The sequence below is a fragment of the Mycteria americana genome, chromosome 17 (genome assembly GCF_035582795.1).
Source record: "Mycteria americana isolate JAX WOST 10 ecotype Jacksonville Zoo and Gardens chromosome 17, USCA_MyAme_1.0, whole genome shotgun sequence".
Classification (NCBI taxonomy): Eukaryota; Metazoa; Chordata; class Aves; order Ciconiiformes; family Ciconiidae; genus Mycteria; species Mycteria americana.
In genome coordinates this window covers 11,911,029-11,924,411 of record NC_134381.1, presented here as the reverse complement: position 1 = coordinate 11,924,411, position 13,383 = coordinate 11,911,029, and the positions used below count along the sequence as shown (strand labels likewise).

The window sequence follows — 13,383 nt, the reverse complement described above, 5'->3', positions numbered from 1 at the left end:
TACGCAATCTCCTCTGAAATTGCCCTGAAGAGTCAGAGACCTACTTGGAGATGGGCAGCGCCCCTTCCTGGGGCCAGTTAAGGGCTCTCCCGCTGGCCACGACCCACGTCAGGTCCCAGTGCTGGCTGGATTGCTCTGCACGCAAACCTTCGGGGAAGAGGTTGACCCCGACAGTCGTGGCGGGCGGGAAGGACGGAGTGCTGCTCGGGAGCCCTCCCCAGGGACAGTGTCACAGCCGTTCCCTTTGGATTTCCTGCTTCGTGCCCTCCAGGCAAAGCTACGCGGTACGGGCAGGGCGGCGACCGTGGTGGAGCTGCTGGACAGCGTGGTCAGAGGTGCTGCTCTCAGAGCGGCGGCTGCCAGGGGCTGCTACCCCTGCCCCGGGACCGCTGGGGAAACGAGCCCCTTGGATCCCATCTAGGAGCCACACTCTGTGGCTGTCCTGGCTGAATGCATCACTGCATTTTCCATCTCCCGTGACTAAAAATCCTCTCCTTTTCATCACAGGACAGACCTCGGTATGTTTTCTATTGCATCTGGGTGTGGACGTTGGTAACAGGGAAAAGCCTATGAGCGCTCTAAACTTTGGAAAGAATTGATTACTTGCCGATTGCTTTCCTAGGAGAGCCTGCGATGCCTCGCTCAGGTCCACCGAGTCCCTTCTCCCTTCAGGAATATTCGTAGTAGCAGAACCTGTGTCCTGCCCCCTGCAGCAACCTACGGGGCTGGCTGCCAGGCCAGAGGATTCAGCGTGTTCTCACAGTGCAATCAGTGCTTTACAACTGCAAAAGCAGAAAACAAAAACGAACCAGACTCAAATGACAATGCAGAGTGACGCAGGACTCTTTGGATGGCGGCAGGATTTGCTTAAACCGGTGCAAAAGGGGCTGGTGACGACGCTGTCGTATTAGTTGGCATGGGGAAGGCCTTAGGTCCCTCCAATCTTTCTTTTGGCACTGAAGCCATAATCCCTGTCCAAAACGATGATACTTACAGTCCACAGAGACCCGGGGATACTGTTCAGTCCATTTCACCCCCCTTTACACAAAGCTTTTTCAGAAGTGTTCACTACAGTTTAACAAAACGCCAAATCAAAACTCTTAAAACAGAATCCTTGAGGTGGACCAACCCCAAATCTGGATCCCTGGCGTCTCTCCCTGCCCCTTCCCTCAGATCCCCAGAGGGAGGAGGCTGAAATCACAACCCGTCTCTGGATCCAGATTTGCTGGCTGGAGCCCAGCTCTCCAAAACAGCAGTGAGATACAGCCAAATCCTGACCGAATAAGCAGCACCAGAAGTAAGTTACTATATACAACCGTTAGTGAGATAGATACGTTACAGTAAACACTGAAAACATTTACAAAAAAATATTAAGACTTGTATTAAGATAAAAATCTGAGTGTGTTTTCATTTTGTTTACACTGACGAGTTTGCACTAGAACAGCCTCTTACTGTAGAAAGCGCAAGAACGCAAAAGAAAATGGAGCAGATCACAAAAACATTACGGATAGTGGTTGCTTTGCTCTGGTGCTGCAAGCACCTCTTGGGATTGCCTCTGGTATTGCTACGCCAGACACCAGGCCCGAGGCCACGTCGGGTAACCTGGCCACGCGGGGCTCGGGCGCGCTCGCACGCTCTCGCTGGCTCCCTCGCGCTCGCTCACGCACGCATGCGCGCACACGCACACACACACACACATATATAAATGTACAGTTCATAAATAACAGAAACACAAACTGAAGTAACAGAACTGAACTGAGCCTGGATCTTACAACCTGCCCCCAGCCCTTTGCAGGGGAGGGTCACAGTTAGGTCCAGTTGTTGACAGTTGCAGGGGAAGGAGACGGGGGGAAAGCGGGGGGGGGATCTCTACTGTAACGAGACTTCGTCCTGACTTGAATTTCCTTTCATACTGGCTCAGGAAACTAAGCGACAACTCCAGAAGGTGTTGGCACTGGAACTTTTAAGATTTTAGTAACTCGCTGTGGAAGGATTTAAGCATTCCTGCTATTTCAGCAGCGCAATGTGTGTTCAGTAATTTGCAAGGCTGAGGTTAACCAGGAGTTTCTGACAGATCGGGGCAGGGGGGAGCAGTGCCTTGGCTTGTGGTTGAGGAGAAGATTAAGATGTACTGTGCTTAGCTTCAGTACTAAACAATTGTTTTGTGGGTGTTTCTTTTTTCCAGCTCTTACGGAGAGCACGGACTGCATCCCAAAATTACTTCCGTGTATGAATGGAAACGTTGCTGGTGGGGCGCCCGCCCCCGTGCCCTGTTAGCGTTTCCATTCCTCTACGTTACTTCTCTCTTGAAAAACTTCCGTCTCTCGCAACACAAAGATTTTGGAACTCAAAAACAATCAGCTCTAAATATACATCTCAGGGCAACAGCGGTTTAAAATAGTCTTTTTGCAGGGTTCTTATAATGTGTTTGACTCTGAGACAATGGCGGATGTAAGTGTACGTACCCAACGTTCACAGTACCCTGTGTATTCCTAACCTGTCTGGGTCTTTCTCCGGTTGTAACCTTGTCAGTTTTGTGAGGTTCTTCACAGCCATCTGTGCTAGTCTCCAAAATTCAAAGGTCACTGTACTTGTCATAAATACTTAGTTATTACTTTTCTCTGAGGAGCTCCGTTTGGGGTCTGCTGTGTGACTGCACCACTCTGCAGGCGTTGGCGGGCTGTGGAGACCTCAGGGCAACACGGTCGCTCCTCCGAGGACCAAGCCGCACCGGGCTTGGCCCAGGGCTTCCAGGGAACAGAAAAAAGTTTAGGAAAAAAAGCATCTTTAATTTTGAAAACAATTGCATGTGGAAGAATGCTGTTAGTGAGCCTTACGGCCGTGGGGCAGCACGGCAATGCAGAGCTTACTGGCAACAGTGTCCTGCTCAGGCAGCCTAGGCAGTGTGAGGCTGGAGACGGTACCTAAGCTGTGCAGAGCTCAGGGAACATCCTAGTCCCTTTGACTGTACATTTACACATGGCAGGAGGAGCTAGGACAGGCGTTGAGCAGTGTGTTATACTTTAGTGGGAGGAATAGGCAGATGTCCTGTACACTGTACACTGTCATCCGTATCTCAGAGAAATCTCTCTGGCTCTCGGTACGAGTGACCTGCTCTGAGAGTGGGAGTCATGAAGCACTAACTTAAAAAACACAAACCAACAAACACACCGTGGCGGCAGGTCAGCGGCACAATCCCCCGTTAAGGAGGTGACCCCTCCGCTGAGCACAACGTGTCTGAGTGTGCCGAATCTGCGTGTTTCAGCAGTCAGGAAAGTCTAATCCTGGCTTATGCCTGCACAGTGCTCCTGACAAGGGGGCTTTCGGTGGTGGCTGCTGTTCTTGTTGGTTACTCCCTTATGACCATGTTTTACATTCTTCGAGCCGGTTAATTTCCGTGCAGTGCTCATTCCCAATTTAAAGAGGACAGTATTCCAGAAAATGGGATCTTTTTTTTTCTAATGCATACTGTGAAAGAAAAGAAATACAATTACCGATCTTCATGGTTCTTCAGGGCTTTTTCTTGTTTCTTTGTCTGTTTTTCTCCCCAGAAATAGCAAAAATCTCTGCACAGAGCATTACATCCCCATAACGAACCCTCTGTCAAGCAAGAAGCCGGCCGTTTCACGTAGCCCCTCGCTCCCCCTCTACCACACCGGGCACCGGGAAATCCAGCCCCTGTACCTCATTCACAGCTCGGGGACCAAGCTCAGGCAACATTTACTTTATTCTGTGGCTAAAAGTGCGGGGGGACGACAGTGCCCTGGGGCTATTGCTTACAGAGACTCTTCCCCATTATTTGTGAGAGCAGAAGCTGTAGAGAGGAACCAAGTCGCCATTCACCAGGTGCCAGCTCCTCCCTCCACTTGCGTGCCAGGGCCTTGGGCTTGCTCTGCTCCCCGGGGCTGCCCAGGGAGCCCCAGGAGCCCCGGCAGCGCCGGCCATGCCCGCCCTGCACTGCCCGCCACCGCGGCTCCCCGGGCGGCACCCTTGGGCTACCGCATCGCGCAGACTGCGCCCTGACCTGGCCTCTGGACTGTGCTCCCTAGACGGGCGGAGTTAATTAACCACTAATTAGCTGCGTCAAGGCCCTGTGGACAGTCACTCGCTGTAAAAGTCAGTGGCCCCACAAAAGCCACGTAAGGAAAGACGGCTGGGCTCGGCTCGGGGTTTGCTTTGGGAGAGGGCCGTGCTCCAGGGGGAGGCACAGGAGGAGCGGGCCAGGCTCGCTGCCATCCCTCCAACGGCTACATCCAGCAGCACGCTTTAACTGGACTTACTGGGCCACTGCCTGCTGCAGGCTCTGCCCAGCTCCCTTTGTTTCGCTTACTGCAATGACAAGGACGTTATTCCTTGCTGGGAGGGGTGAGGCATATCCTTTGGGCAGTTTAGAAGGAAAAGGTTACTTTTGTTTAAACATTAAACACTGACTGAAATCCAACAGTGACAGCGATTCTCAAATATGTGTTATTTCCTTATGCCACTCATCTCACACTCCATCTTCCCGTCCCCTCAATGTGCTGGCATTAGCATCTCCCGCAAGGGCTCAGTCAAGCGCGCCGTCCGCAGTAAGGAGCTGGTTTCTCTGGGGGAGAGAGCAGCCGTTCTTTGAAGCCGCGGCTCACACCTGCTGCTGCACGGTCTCTCTGGCCAGGCCTCCTCTCCTGCGGCAGCACCCTCCGCGGGTTAACAATTACTGCTGTTTCTGAATTCTCCATTCTCTGTAATCTGCAATTTAGTTGGGTTTGTGGGGGAGATCCCATTACGTGTCTGCATGCTGTACCTCTCTTTCAGCTGAGTAAGGGCACTCATTAACCGTGCGTTGGCAGCATCCAGTGAAGCAATGCGTTTCTCCTGCAAACAAATGGGCAGAGGGGAACCGTCAGTGGGAACGCACGGAGACCTGTCCCGCTGTGATGCCAGGGCTTGTCCTGAGACAGCGACCCCGAGGCCTCTCGGACCAGCACCTTTCTCTTTGGGATTCTTAGGTGTGGGGTTTTTAAGTGCTACGCAGCATTTTTTTAAACCCGCTGCTATTAGCAGGGCCACAAATGTACTCTCCCTGTGGAATGTGAGCTAAATTCCTTTTACCATCCTGAACAAAATGGAGATAACACAGCTTCTCTGATTCTTCAGTTATACAGAAATTCACTGTACTGTTTGCTCTAACTGCAGCTGTAACAAAGACGATAAGACTCCTTTTCTAAAACCTAGTGCTCTCCCAAGATAGTTACTCCTGTCAGTGTTTAATTGATTTTGTTAGTGTAAATGAATAGTTGAAATGACTTGTGGCCTCCCAGGATGGCTTTGATGGCAGCTCTCACTGATTACAGTATCGTAAGGATGGGAGCAAGAGCTTCAGTGCTGCAGCCTGCTTCTGCCACGCCTGCTCTCTGCGACACTGAACAAGTCCTCATCCTTCTGGCTGCCATTAGCGGGGGGAACAGAACCAGCTCAGAGGGACACAGTAGTTTGCCTGTGTGTAACTTCGAAGGTCGACATACGAACATGTCCAACACCACTGTACAGCCTGAGATGACAAAAAGAGAACAGCGTAGACTGGCTCATGGTAAGAGTCTCACATGTAACACCCAGGACGGCAGGAGACAGGCCAGCCTGTCGAGAGCTGCTGGCAGGCTGCAGTCTGCCCTGCTTGCACCCTTCCGACGGCCCTGTATCTGCTGGGCTTTGCCAGGGTGCAGAAGGGAACACGATGATTTACTAGCTTTGAGCAAATTACTCTACAGAAAAACTGATTATTTTTACAAAGTTACTACTGTCTCATCTCCTTTTTAATTAGCTATACAGTAAATTAGTCATGGGTAGTGACTCACAAGTGATTAATAGGGTTGTTAAGAGTAAGCCTAGAATATACCATCACCTAGCCACAACCTGTAGGAAGGCCTAGCTGCTGAGAAGATGCTGATCTCTGCTTAGACAAATTAAAAGATTATGGACCGTATTTTCAGATTCTCTTTTCCAAGCAGTGTTTTACACTCATCATCTGATGCTCCTCTGCCATTGTAATCTATAGCAGTAACTGAGCTTCCCAACCCTGCAAGCCACAACCCAAAGGCTGAAAAAAACATGTTGGCTTTGCTCTGGCCAGGCCCTGTGTTCCTTGTATCCAGGCCCTGCAAGCACTACTGGAACACAAAGCAGCGAGCAAAATTCTGTGGATCTCAGACCGAGCCAACAAGGATATGACCCTTCCACAAGCTGACTGAATTGGGGCACGATCCTTCCAGAAACTGCCACCCCCCACATCCTCTGTGTCGCCTGCCAAGCTCCAAGGCTGGGAACAGCTGTACGCGTGCAAATGCTGTGACAATATATCGCGTCCTGCTGAAGTCTGCCCGGCTCCGTCACTGACTGCAGCTTGGTGCTGACTCACCCACGCACACAGCCTCGCCGTGCTTGAGCTGGCACCGCTGCGTGGCAGGGAGGCTGCGTGTTGGCAGACTCACCCTGAAAAGTGCTGCAGCCCTTGGTATCAGGGACTCACCTGTGCATCAATAATCTTCTGCTTGGAATCCACGGCAGCCTGCATTTCTGCATGGTCCTTCTTTAACTCCTCCTCAACTGACATCAATCTGGTAGGCGACAGACAAGAAAAACAATGACATTTGTTGGGCTCTGCTAAGCCCAGATATTGCTCTCATACACGTCTGAATCAGCCACCCAGAGTGAATGATACAGATCACGTCCTCATTGAGTCCTTGACACCAACACCAAGGAAGCAAGGGGGTGACGTACATCTCTGAAGCACACAGGAAGAGATGTGAAATACCAGAGAAGCTAGTCTACAGACGGCACTGGCCTCACGGAGCAGGTCATACCGTCTCCATACCAGGTCAAACCGTCTCATCTGAAATTGCAATGCTGAGGCACACACCGAGATGCTCCCAGGACCCGCAGCTGTGCGTTCGAGCACAAAGGAGACACCCTGTCATTGGCACTACCTCTTCTTACACACAAACCAATAGTTTAGAACCAGCCTTTTATCTGGCTCTTACTCTTCTCTAGAGGCCTCTACAGCAGACTGTCCCAAAGCTTATGTGATACAGAACAGTGAAGGCTGACCCATTTCTGAGGGCTGATGAAAAGCACCACGTTGGCCTGGCTCAGGTAAAGGTGAAGCCAGCTGCCCTGGAACAGCTACGTCCCAGATTTACAAATGTAAACACCGCATCTCACTGGGTCAAGAAAGGGATTTATAGCTGGGGGTAACGGGACGGTGACGAGATCTTTAGCTAAACATCAAGAAAAGAACGTTTTGGTCATTACATCTATTGCTCCTACGAACAGAAGAGCAAGCCTGCCAGATCCTCCAAGAACTGGGGCGGGCTGCCAGCTCTCCCCTCCTGAAGTTTTCCCTTTGTGAATTAGGAAAATGTCAGGGTTTTCCTTGTCCCAGGTAACACTGATGGGGGGACCCAGAGAGTCAGGGCTTGAAATCCCCCCCAGGGGCTGTAACCCGGAAGGGCAGAAAGTGAATAAATGCTGGAAAACCCACATGAGAAACCTGCCTGAACCTCCAAAGAAACCCGATTCTCCTGAGCAGGGGTCAGCTCTAACGCCAGCCAGGCTGCCTGCCTTACTGTCATCTCCAGCATGCCCACCTCCCCGGTACCTGCTGATGATGCCCTTCATCTGGATCTCCTTATCCTCCTGCTGTCTCCGGAGCCGCTCCTCGCTCTCCTCCAGCCTGGCCTGGTACTCCAGCATCAGCTTCTGCGTTGTCTCCTCCTGGCACTTGAAGCGAGTCTCATACTCCTCCAGCTTCTTGTTGGAGATGCGAAGCTTGTCCTGCAGCACCACTAGGTCCTGCTGGTACTACAGCACGCAAGGACAGACACAGGAGGAGAAAACACACGTGGCATGTTACCTAGTAGGGCTTTGCCCTTGCCAGGGTTTCCCCATAACCCCATTACGCCCCTCTCCTTGCATTAGACTAGCTGCAAACCCGTATCAGATAACCCCGCTTGCCGACACCTCCTCTTCAGTCTTCTCCACACTGCGCTAGGAGCGATGCTGCGTTCCACTGGGCGGGCAGGTCACTGGCAGGTTCAGAGAATGGGTTGTTAGCAGAGTCTGGCATTTCACATGGGGAATGCAGGTTAGAGCGAGTGAATGGCAAACGCATCCGGCACCTTCCTCACACTAACAGCGCAGGGCTAAACACAGGCAGGAGAAGCTGCACGGGTGGGATTTTGGGTTTACACACGAGCTCTTCGGTCTATAACAAGAAATGCGGGCGCTTTGGAGCTGCTGGAAGCCAAGCAGGAGCTGTGAGGCTCTGCAGCAGTGACAGACGTAGGCCGCTGCCGTCTCGGCACAAAGCCGTCACCCCTCATCAAGGCGAGGGCGACTGGCCGGGCAGTGAGCACTACTGCCTTTTGGGACCCAGCATTTTAAACAACGCCATCAGATGTCAAACCAGGGTTCAATCCGAGAAGAGCTGCTGCATGAAGCCAAGACCCCACAGTTGTACTGTTCGTTCAGATGAAGCTAAAAATCAGCAGCAGAAGAATCACATAAAGCAATTAAAAAAATTAAGAGCTTTCTAACTCAGTAAAACTAGGTTCAGCTCTTGCAGAAGCACAGCATTCAATACAACTTGCTTTGCCAAAGGAAAATCCAGTGCATATCTGTTAAAAAAAAAGGCGACTTTAATTTCAAAAAATTATCTTTGGGAAGTGTTTTTTAAAAAAATCTCAACTGAAATAACCTTAGAATAATTAACATGCAGCTGATAATGTGACAAGCTGCTTTTAAAGAGTCAGATATGGGAAAAAGACTTGCATCTGAGTCACGAAGCCTGTTACAAAGCTACAAGTGTTCTTCATGAACTGACAGAAATGCGCTTAGTTGGGTACTGACTTGGCTACCTGAAAATACAGCCTTCCCCTTTGGCCATCGCCACCTGCGTAAGCACTCAACCGATGGACCTGGCTGGGTCCCAGCTCTGAGAGTCCTGCTGTCCCCGCAGATCAGCCCTGTGAGAGGGGAACGCAGCCAGGCTGCTGCCCGCGTGCTGGTCGGCCGGACCCCCAGCTCATACAAATCCACCTTGCTTTCCCAGTATCACCCCACGAACTGACTGGCTGACAGCAGAAGTAACTGTAACAGCTCCTAAGGACTGAAAATTTATGATGCTGATGGTCTTCCTGAATTGCTGAAGTATTCGAGCCGTGGCAGGCAGATGGGCAGGACCTCTGAGCTCCTTCTGCCTGGGCAAGGACAGGCACAACAGATGACTCTGTTTTTCCTTTAGCAAAGCTTTTACTGCAGCACTGAAACGACACAGTTTGCACACGTAACCTGAAGCGATGAAGGAACACAAATGCTCACACAGTTGCACGGAAGCACTAAAGTCAGACGGAAGGGAGTTGCTTGAACAGGAAAGATTAAATACCTACCCTAGCCTTAAAATAGAAGCAGCGTAAGTGAGCTCAAATGATAGGAGGAGAGGCCTCAGGGACCGAAGGAGTCGCTCCTGTCTCTAGAACACTTGTCTCATTCTCCGTTACCGTTCTCGTCTTACAGTAATGGGGAGAGAGATTATGCTAATGGCGATCTTTAATGTCAGTGACTGATGTGACAGCAAAGTAACAAAAGATGCTGCATGGGAATGAGACAGCAGGCTCCTGAGGGGTGGGGGCTCCCTCTGAACTCGGGACAGGGACCGGTTTGCTGCAATACCGTCAGTTTGTAATCCCCCAAGTCCACCTTGAGCAGGGCCCGCGCTGGCGAGCCCCTCCCTGCGCAGGACGGGGCGAGCCTGGCACGTCCCGGGGTGCAGCAGCCCCTCGGGCTGGCATGGAAGTAGAGCAGTCCCTGAGAGTGCCCACCTGGTAACAGCTGAGCCCGTTTCACAGGAAAGGGTGCCAGGAAGGGGATTAGTGACAACGCTTGGCATGCACAGCGTCCACGCCGGAGGGCCATCTGCCTGCTCTGCCTGCCTGCGGGAGCTGGCAGGCGTGAGCTGGAGAAGGCCGGCACACGTTTCTTCGTGTGTGGTCCTTCGGCATTTCACCTCACTCCAGTTCCACTGCAACGGCAAAGCTTGCCGCTGCCGTCTCCACGACAGGCTCGGATGAGCACTGAACCCTCTTTGCAGCCCTTCAGTGACTAACTGCAGCAATAACCCAGGGCACGATGCACCCGCCTGACAACCTCCTCTTTGGTTTGCTGCCTGCCAGCGTCTCTGCTTAGGTGGCAGCCACGATTTCTATACCTCTGCAGACAAAGTCTGCTAAATGTGTACATTTTTCTGTGTCAGCTGCTGTCTGATCAGTACATGTCTGTGTATTTACAGGAACGCCCAAGCAGCAGAAAGCCAGTAAGACGTGGGCTGAACGCTCCCAAAACTCTGCCACACTTTTCCTGGGGCAGCTGGGAGCCGTCGCCTTGTACCTGCCAGTCCCTACGATACCTGCCTTTGGCATCTCACTTGAATTTAACAGGTGACAGTCCCAAAATGATACAGCACAGCAAAATGAGAACAGGAAGGCTATCGCAGCAAAAACAGAAACACATCTGTGCTGGAAAAACAGGAAAGAGGCTCAGGGAGGGCGATGTCTGCAGTTCTGTGGGACTGGCTGGTAACACGTGGCTGGTGTGACAGAAGAGAAAGCACATTGAGGAAACATCCCAAATGCTAACTGCGCCCGACCGCAGCGGTGCTGGCAGAGCCAGGCTGCTGAGAAAGCACCTTGCAGAAGCAGCAATCAGCAAAGACAGGATCTTCTCAGCTCTTGACTGCTGGATCCTTATTTCTAACCCTCCTTCTCCACCCCTAGCCAGGCCTACTCTGTCTCTTCCCTGCTTCTCCCACTGAATATTCTGGAACCGACTTCCTGACAGAGCCCCGACGGGTCAGGCCCCGGTCTGTGTGGCACAGCCATAAGCTGGGGCCAGTGTCACTGCACCACCGAAGTCACCCCAGGCCCCAGGGCTGTCTCTGAGACCAGACTCTGGACTTAATTTGTAGGTCTCTTTACAGCCTTTTGACATGGAAGCTGCTTCTTGCTACGTGTCCCTGCTGAGAGGCACGAGGCTGCCTGTACCCTGCTCTCCTCTCTTTTATAGGTGTGCTTAATGCACCTTTTACGCTTTCTCCCCCCGCAGCCAGGAATGGGGAGTAGGAACGGGGGAAGTAACAGGCACTGGCTGGCTTCAGAGTCTGTTGCAGAGCAGCACCAGCACTTGATTCCTGGCTCCTGTTTTTCTTACTTGCTTTCATCAGAGGGTAATTCCAGTCACCGAGTGTGTGAAAACCTCCCGAACCTTCCCCAGAAGCGCCCCGTGAGGCTGAGCAGCCAGGCACAGAGCCAGGCACAGAGCAAACTGACATCCCTCTCTCCTGGGCAGGGACGTGCCACACAGCCCACCTTGTCCCCGGGCTGCTCAGATGAACGACATTCAAGGAAATCCTCTCTCTATTTAGAAACTTGTTTCAATCCAATCAGGTTTTACCTTTTCTGCTTGGCTGAGCTCGTCCTTATTCCTGAGCTTATCCCTGTGCTTGGAATCTGGGTCAATGCTTTCATCTTCTAAAAACTGCATGTTCATATTCAAAAGCCAAGCAGCAGTGCGGTCCAGGGCATTGGGGTTCACAGGAGAAGGGGCCTACAATGAAACATACAACCATAACAAAAGAAAACCTGTAACAGAAATGGTCATGAGGCTGGCGAGAGAGAATTTCCTTCCGAGCAAGCCCTCTCCCATGCTGCTCAAACAGCAACAAACAAGTCTGAGCTACCGGAGTGGTCGGGGCTGGGGGGTAGGAACAACTCCTGTTCTGCGCCTCGCGTTATTTTAGATCAAGCAGCCTTTGACAGGCCAAATTCTTCCCTGTGCCGTCCCCACAGAACAGACGTACAACGCTGCGCTGCGGTGGGGTCCTGCTGACGGCAGCGGGCCCGGGCTCCTGAGCAGGTCCTGTCGCCTCGGGAGGACACGACCACACGGCCCGAGACGGCGTCGAGCTGCAGGCAAACAGAGCGGCTTGGTGCGGCATATGCGCTCTGCAAGCTGAGATTCCACTCAGCTCTTCAGCCTCTTTTACTGAGCCGCCTTTTTGCTTGCTGTGGAGATTTCGTACAGATGAAACCAGATCTGCAAACCGAAATGTTACTTTTGGTCAGGTGGGTGCCTTCTTGGAAAATAAAGGTTTCTTTTTGGCTGAGACTGCACTTACGATGCTGGAGAGGTCTAAATGCTCGACATCTCAGTACTTCATCTCTAGGCTTCTTCATGTAGCTGTGGGAGCTGAAGGAGCAGTGCTGGTCTACGGTCAGCGAGCCAGAGCCACGGCTGCTGCTTTTCAGTCCTGGCCTGGGCAAGGACCGCACATGGCATTGCCCAAATATTTTCCAACCACATTACAAGGTTGAGGAAGGGAATCTCCAGCTATTTCCCCTCCATCCTGGCTCATTATAAACCGCAGTAAACAGTTTCCTGGATGAACACAAGGGATCTGGATGACTTGGTCGAGGGAATTCAAGTTAACAAGTCAGAAATGTCGGGGACTTTCTCCTTCATTCAAACCTCTGGACAGTAGAGAAACCCAGTCACCAGCAAGCAGCAGAACGGGAGGTTCTGTACTCGGAGGAGTGGGGACTGGTTTAATTACCGCACCGGGGTTGGGGGCTTTCCCACGCCATCTTCCAGTCTGGTCTTCTACTTCCAGCATTTTAAATCAGAAGTTTCAGACTCAGCTCACGAACATCACTTGCTATAAATCCTCACCCGGCTCGTGGCTTTCTGCTTTTTCTCGCATCTCCAGCTCGGGCGCTGCCCCTGGGGTGGCTGCTCGGAATTTCTGGCTCCAAGGAGCAGTGGCCACGCGGGTTCATTTCGGCAGCGTAAAGGCCACTGGTAAAGGCTGTCAACGAACAGAGCTCAGCCCGCTGTGCACGGGTCCTTCTGCCTTTTTCTTCCTTCTCTGAAGAAGTAAAAAAGGACATCTGGTCTGGCCTGGGACAGTTTGGAAGTCAGTTCAATAGATAACTTACAGCAGCAGAGGAAGCGCTTCTGGCTGGCAGGAACAAGGTTCATGGACTTCTACTAAAATGGCCACCAAATGGGATTTCTTTGTTCTCAAACAGCATTTAATACCACCAACTATGAGCAAGCAGTTTCATTATGGTTTACAGATGCTGCTAACATACGAGTAAAATGCGCAGATTAAGGGTAGGAGAGGCATTCTGAGGACGTCAGGTCTCGAGAGAAACTTTTTGAGAGGACAGTCGGGGTGGGTGGAGGAAAGATCTGCAAACCCAACTTGGCCAGGGCTTTCCGAAGGTCACCTGGAGTTCACTGGGGTCTTTCTGGAAGAAACTCTGCTACCAAACAGGCTGCTGCTGCTTGCGGAGC

General features: G+C 51.8%; 1 protein-coding gene across 15 annotated transcripts in view; it reads right to left on the bottom strand.

Moving 5' to 3' along the window:
- Positions 1-350: 350 nt before the first annotated feature.
- DAB2IP (DAB2 interacting protein) overlaps positions 351-13,383 on the bottom strand; it is a 168,465-nt gene continuing 155,432 nt past the window's right edge. For 8 of the 15 annotated variants that reach the window (XM_075519905.1, XM_075519904.1, XM_075519908.1 and 5 more), the window contains 4 exons: positions 11,482-11,634; positions 7,634-7,836; positions 6,506-6,593; positions 3,709-4,854 (listed from right to left, as the gene is read on the bottom strand). In XM_075519905.1, the coding sequence (XP_075376020.1) occupies positions 4,687-4,854; positions 6,506-6,593; positions 7,634-7,836; positions 11,482-11,634 (612 nt within the window). In that variant the 3' untranslated portion in view covers positions 3,709-4,686. The other 7 variants (XR_012778243.1, XM_075519906.1, XR_012778244.1 and 4 more) reach the window with 7 other exon arrangements.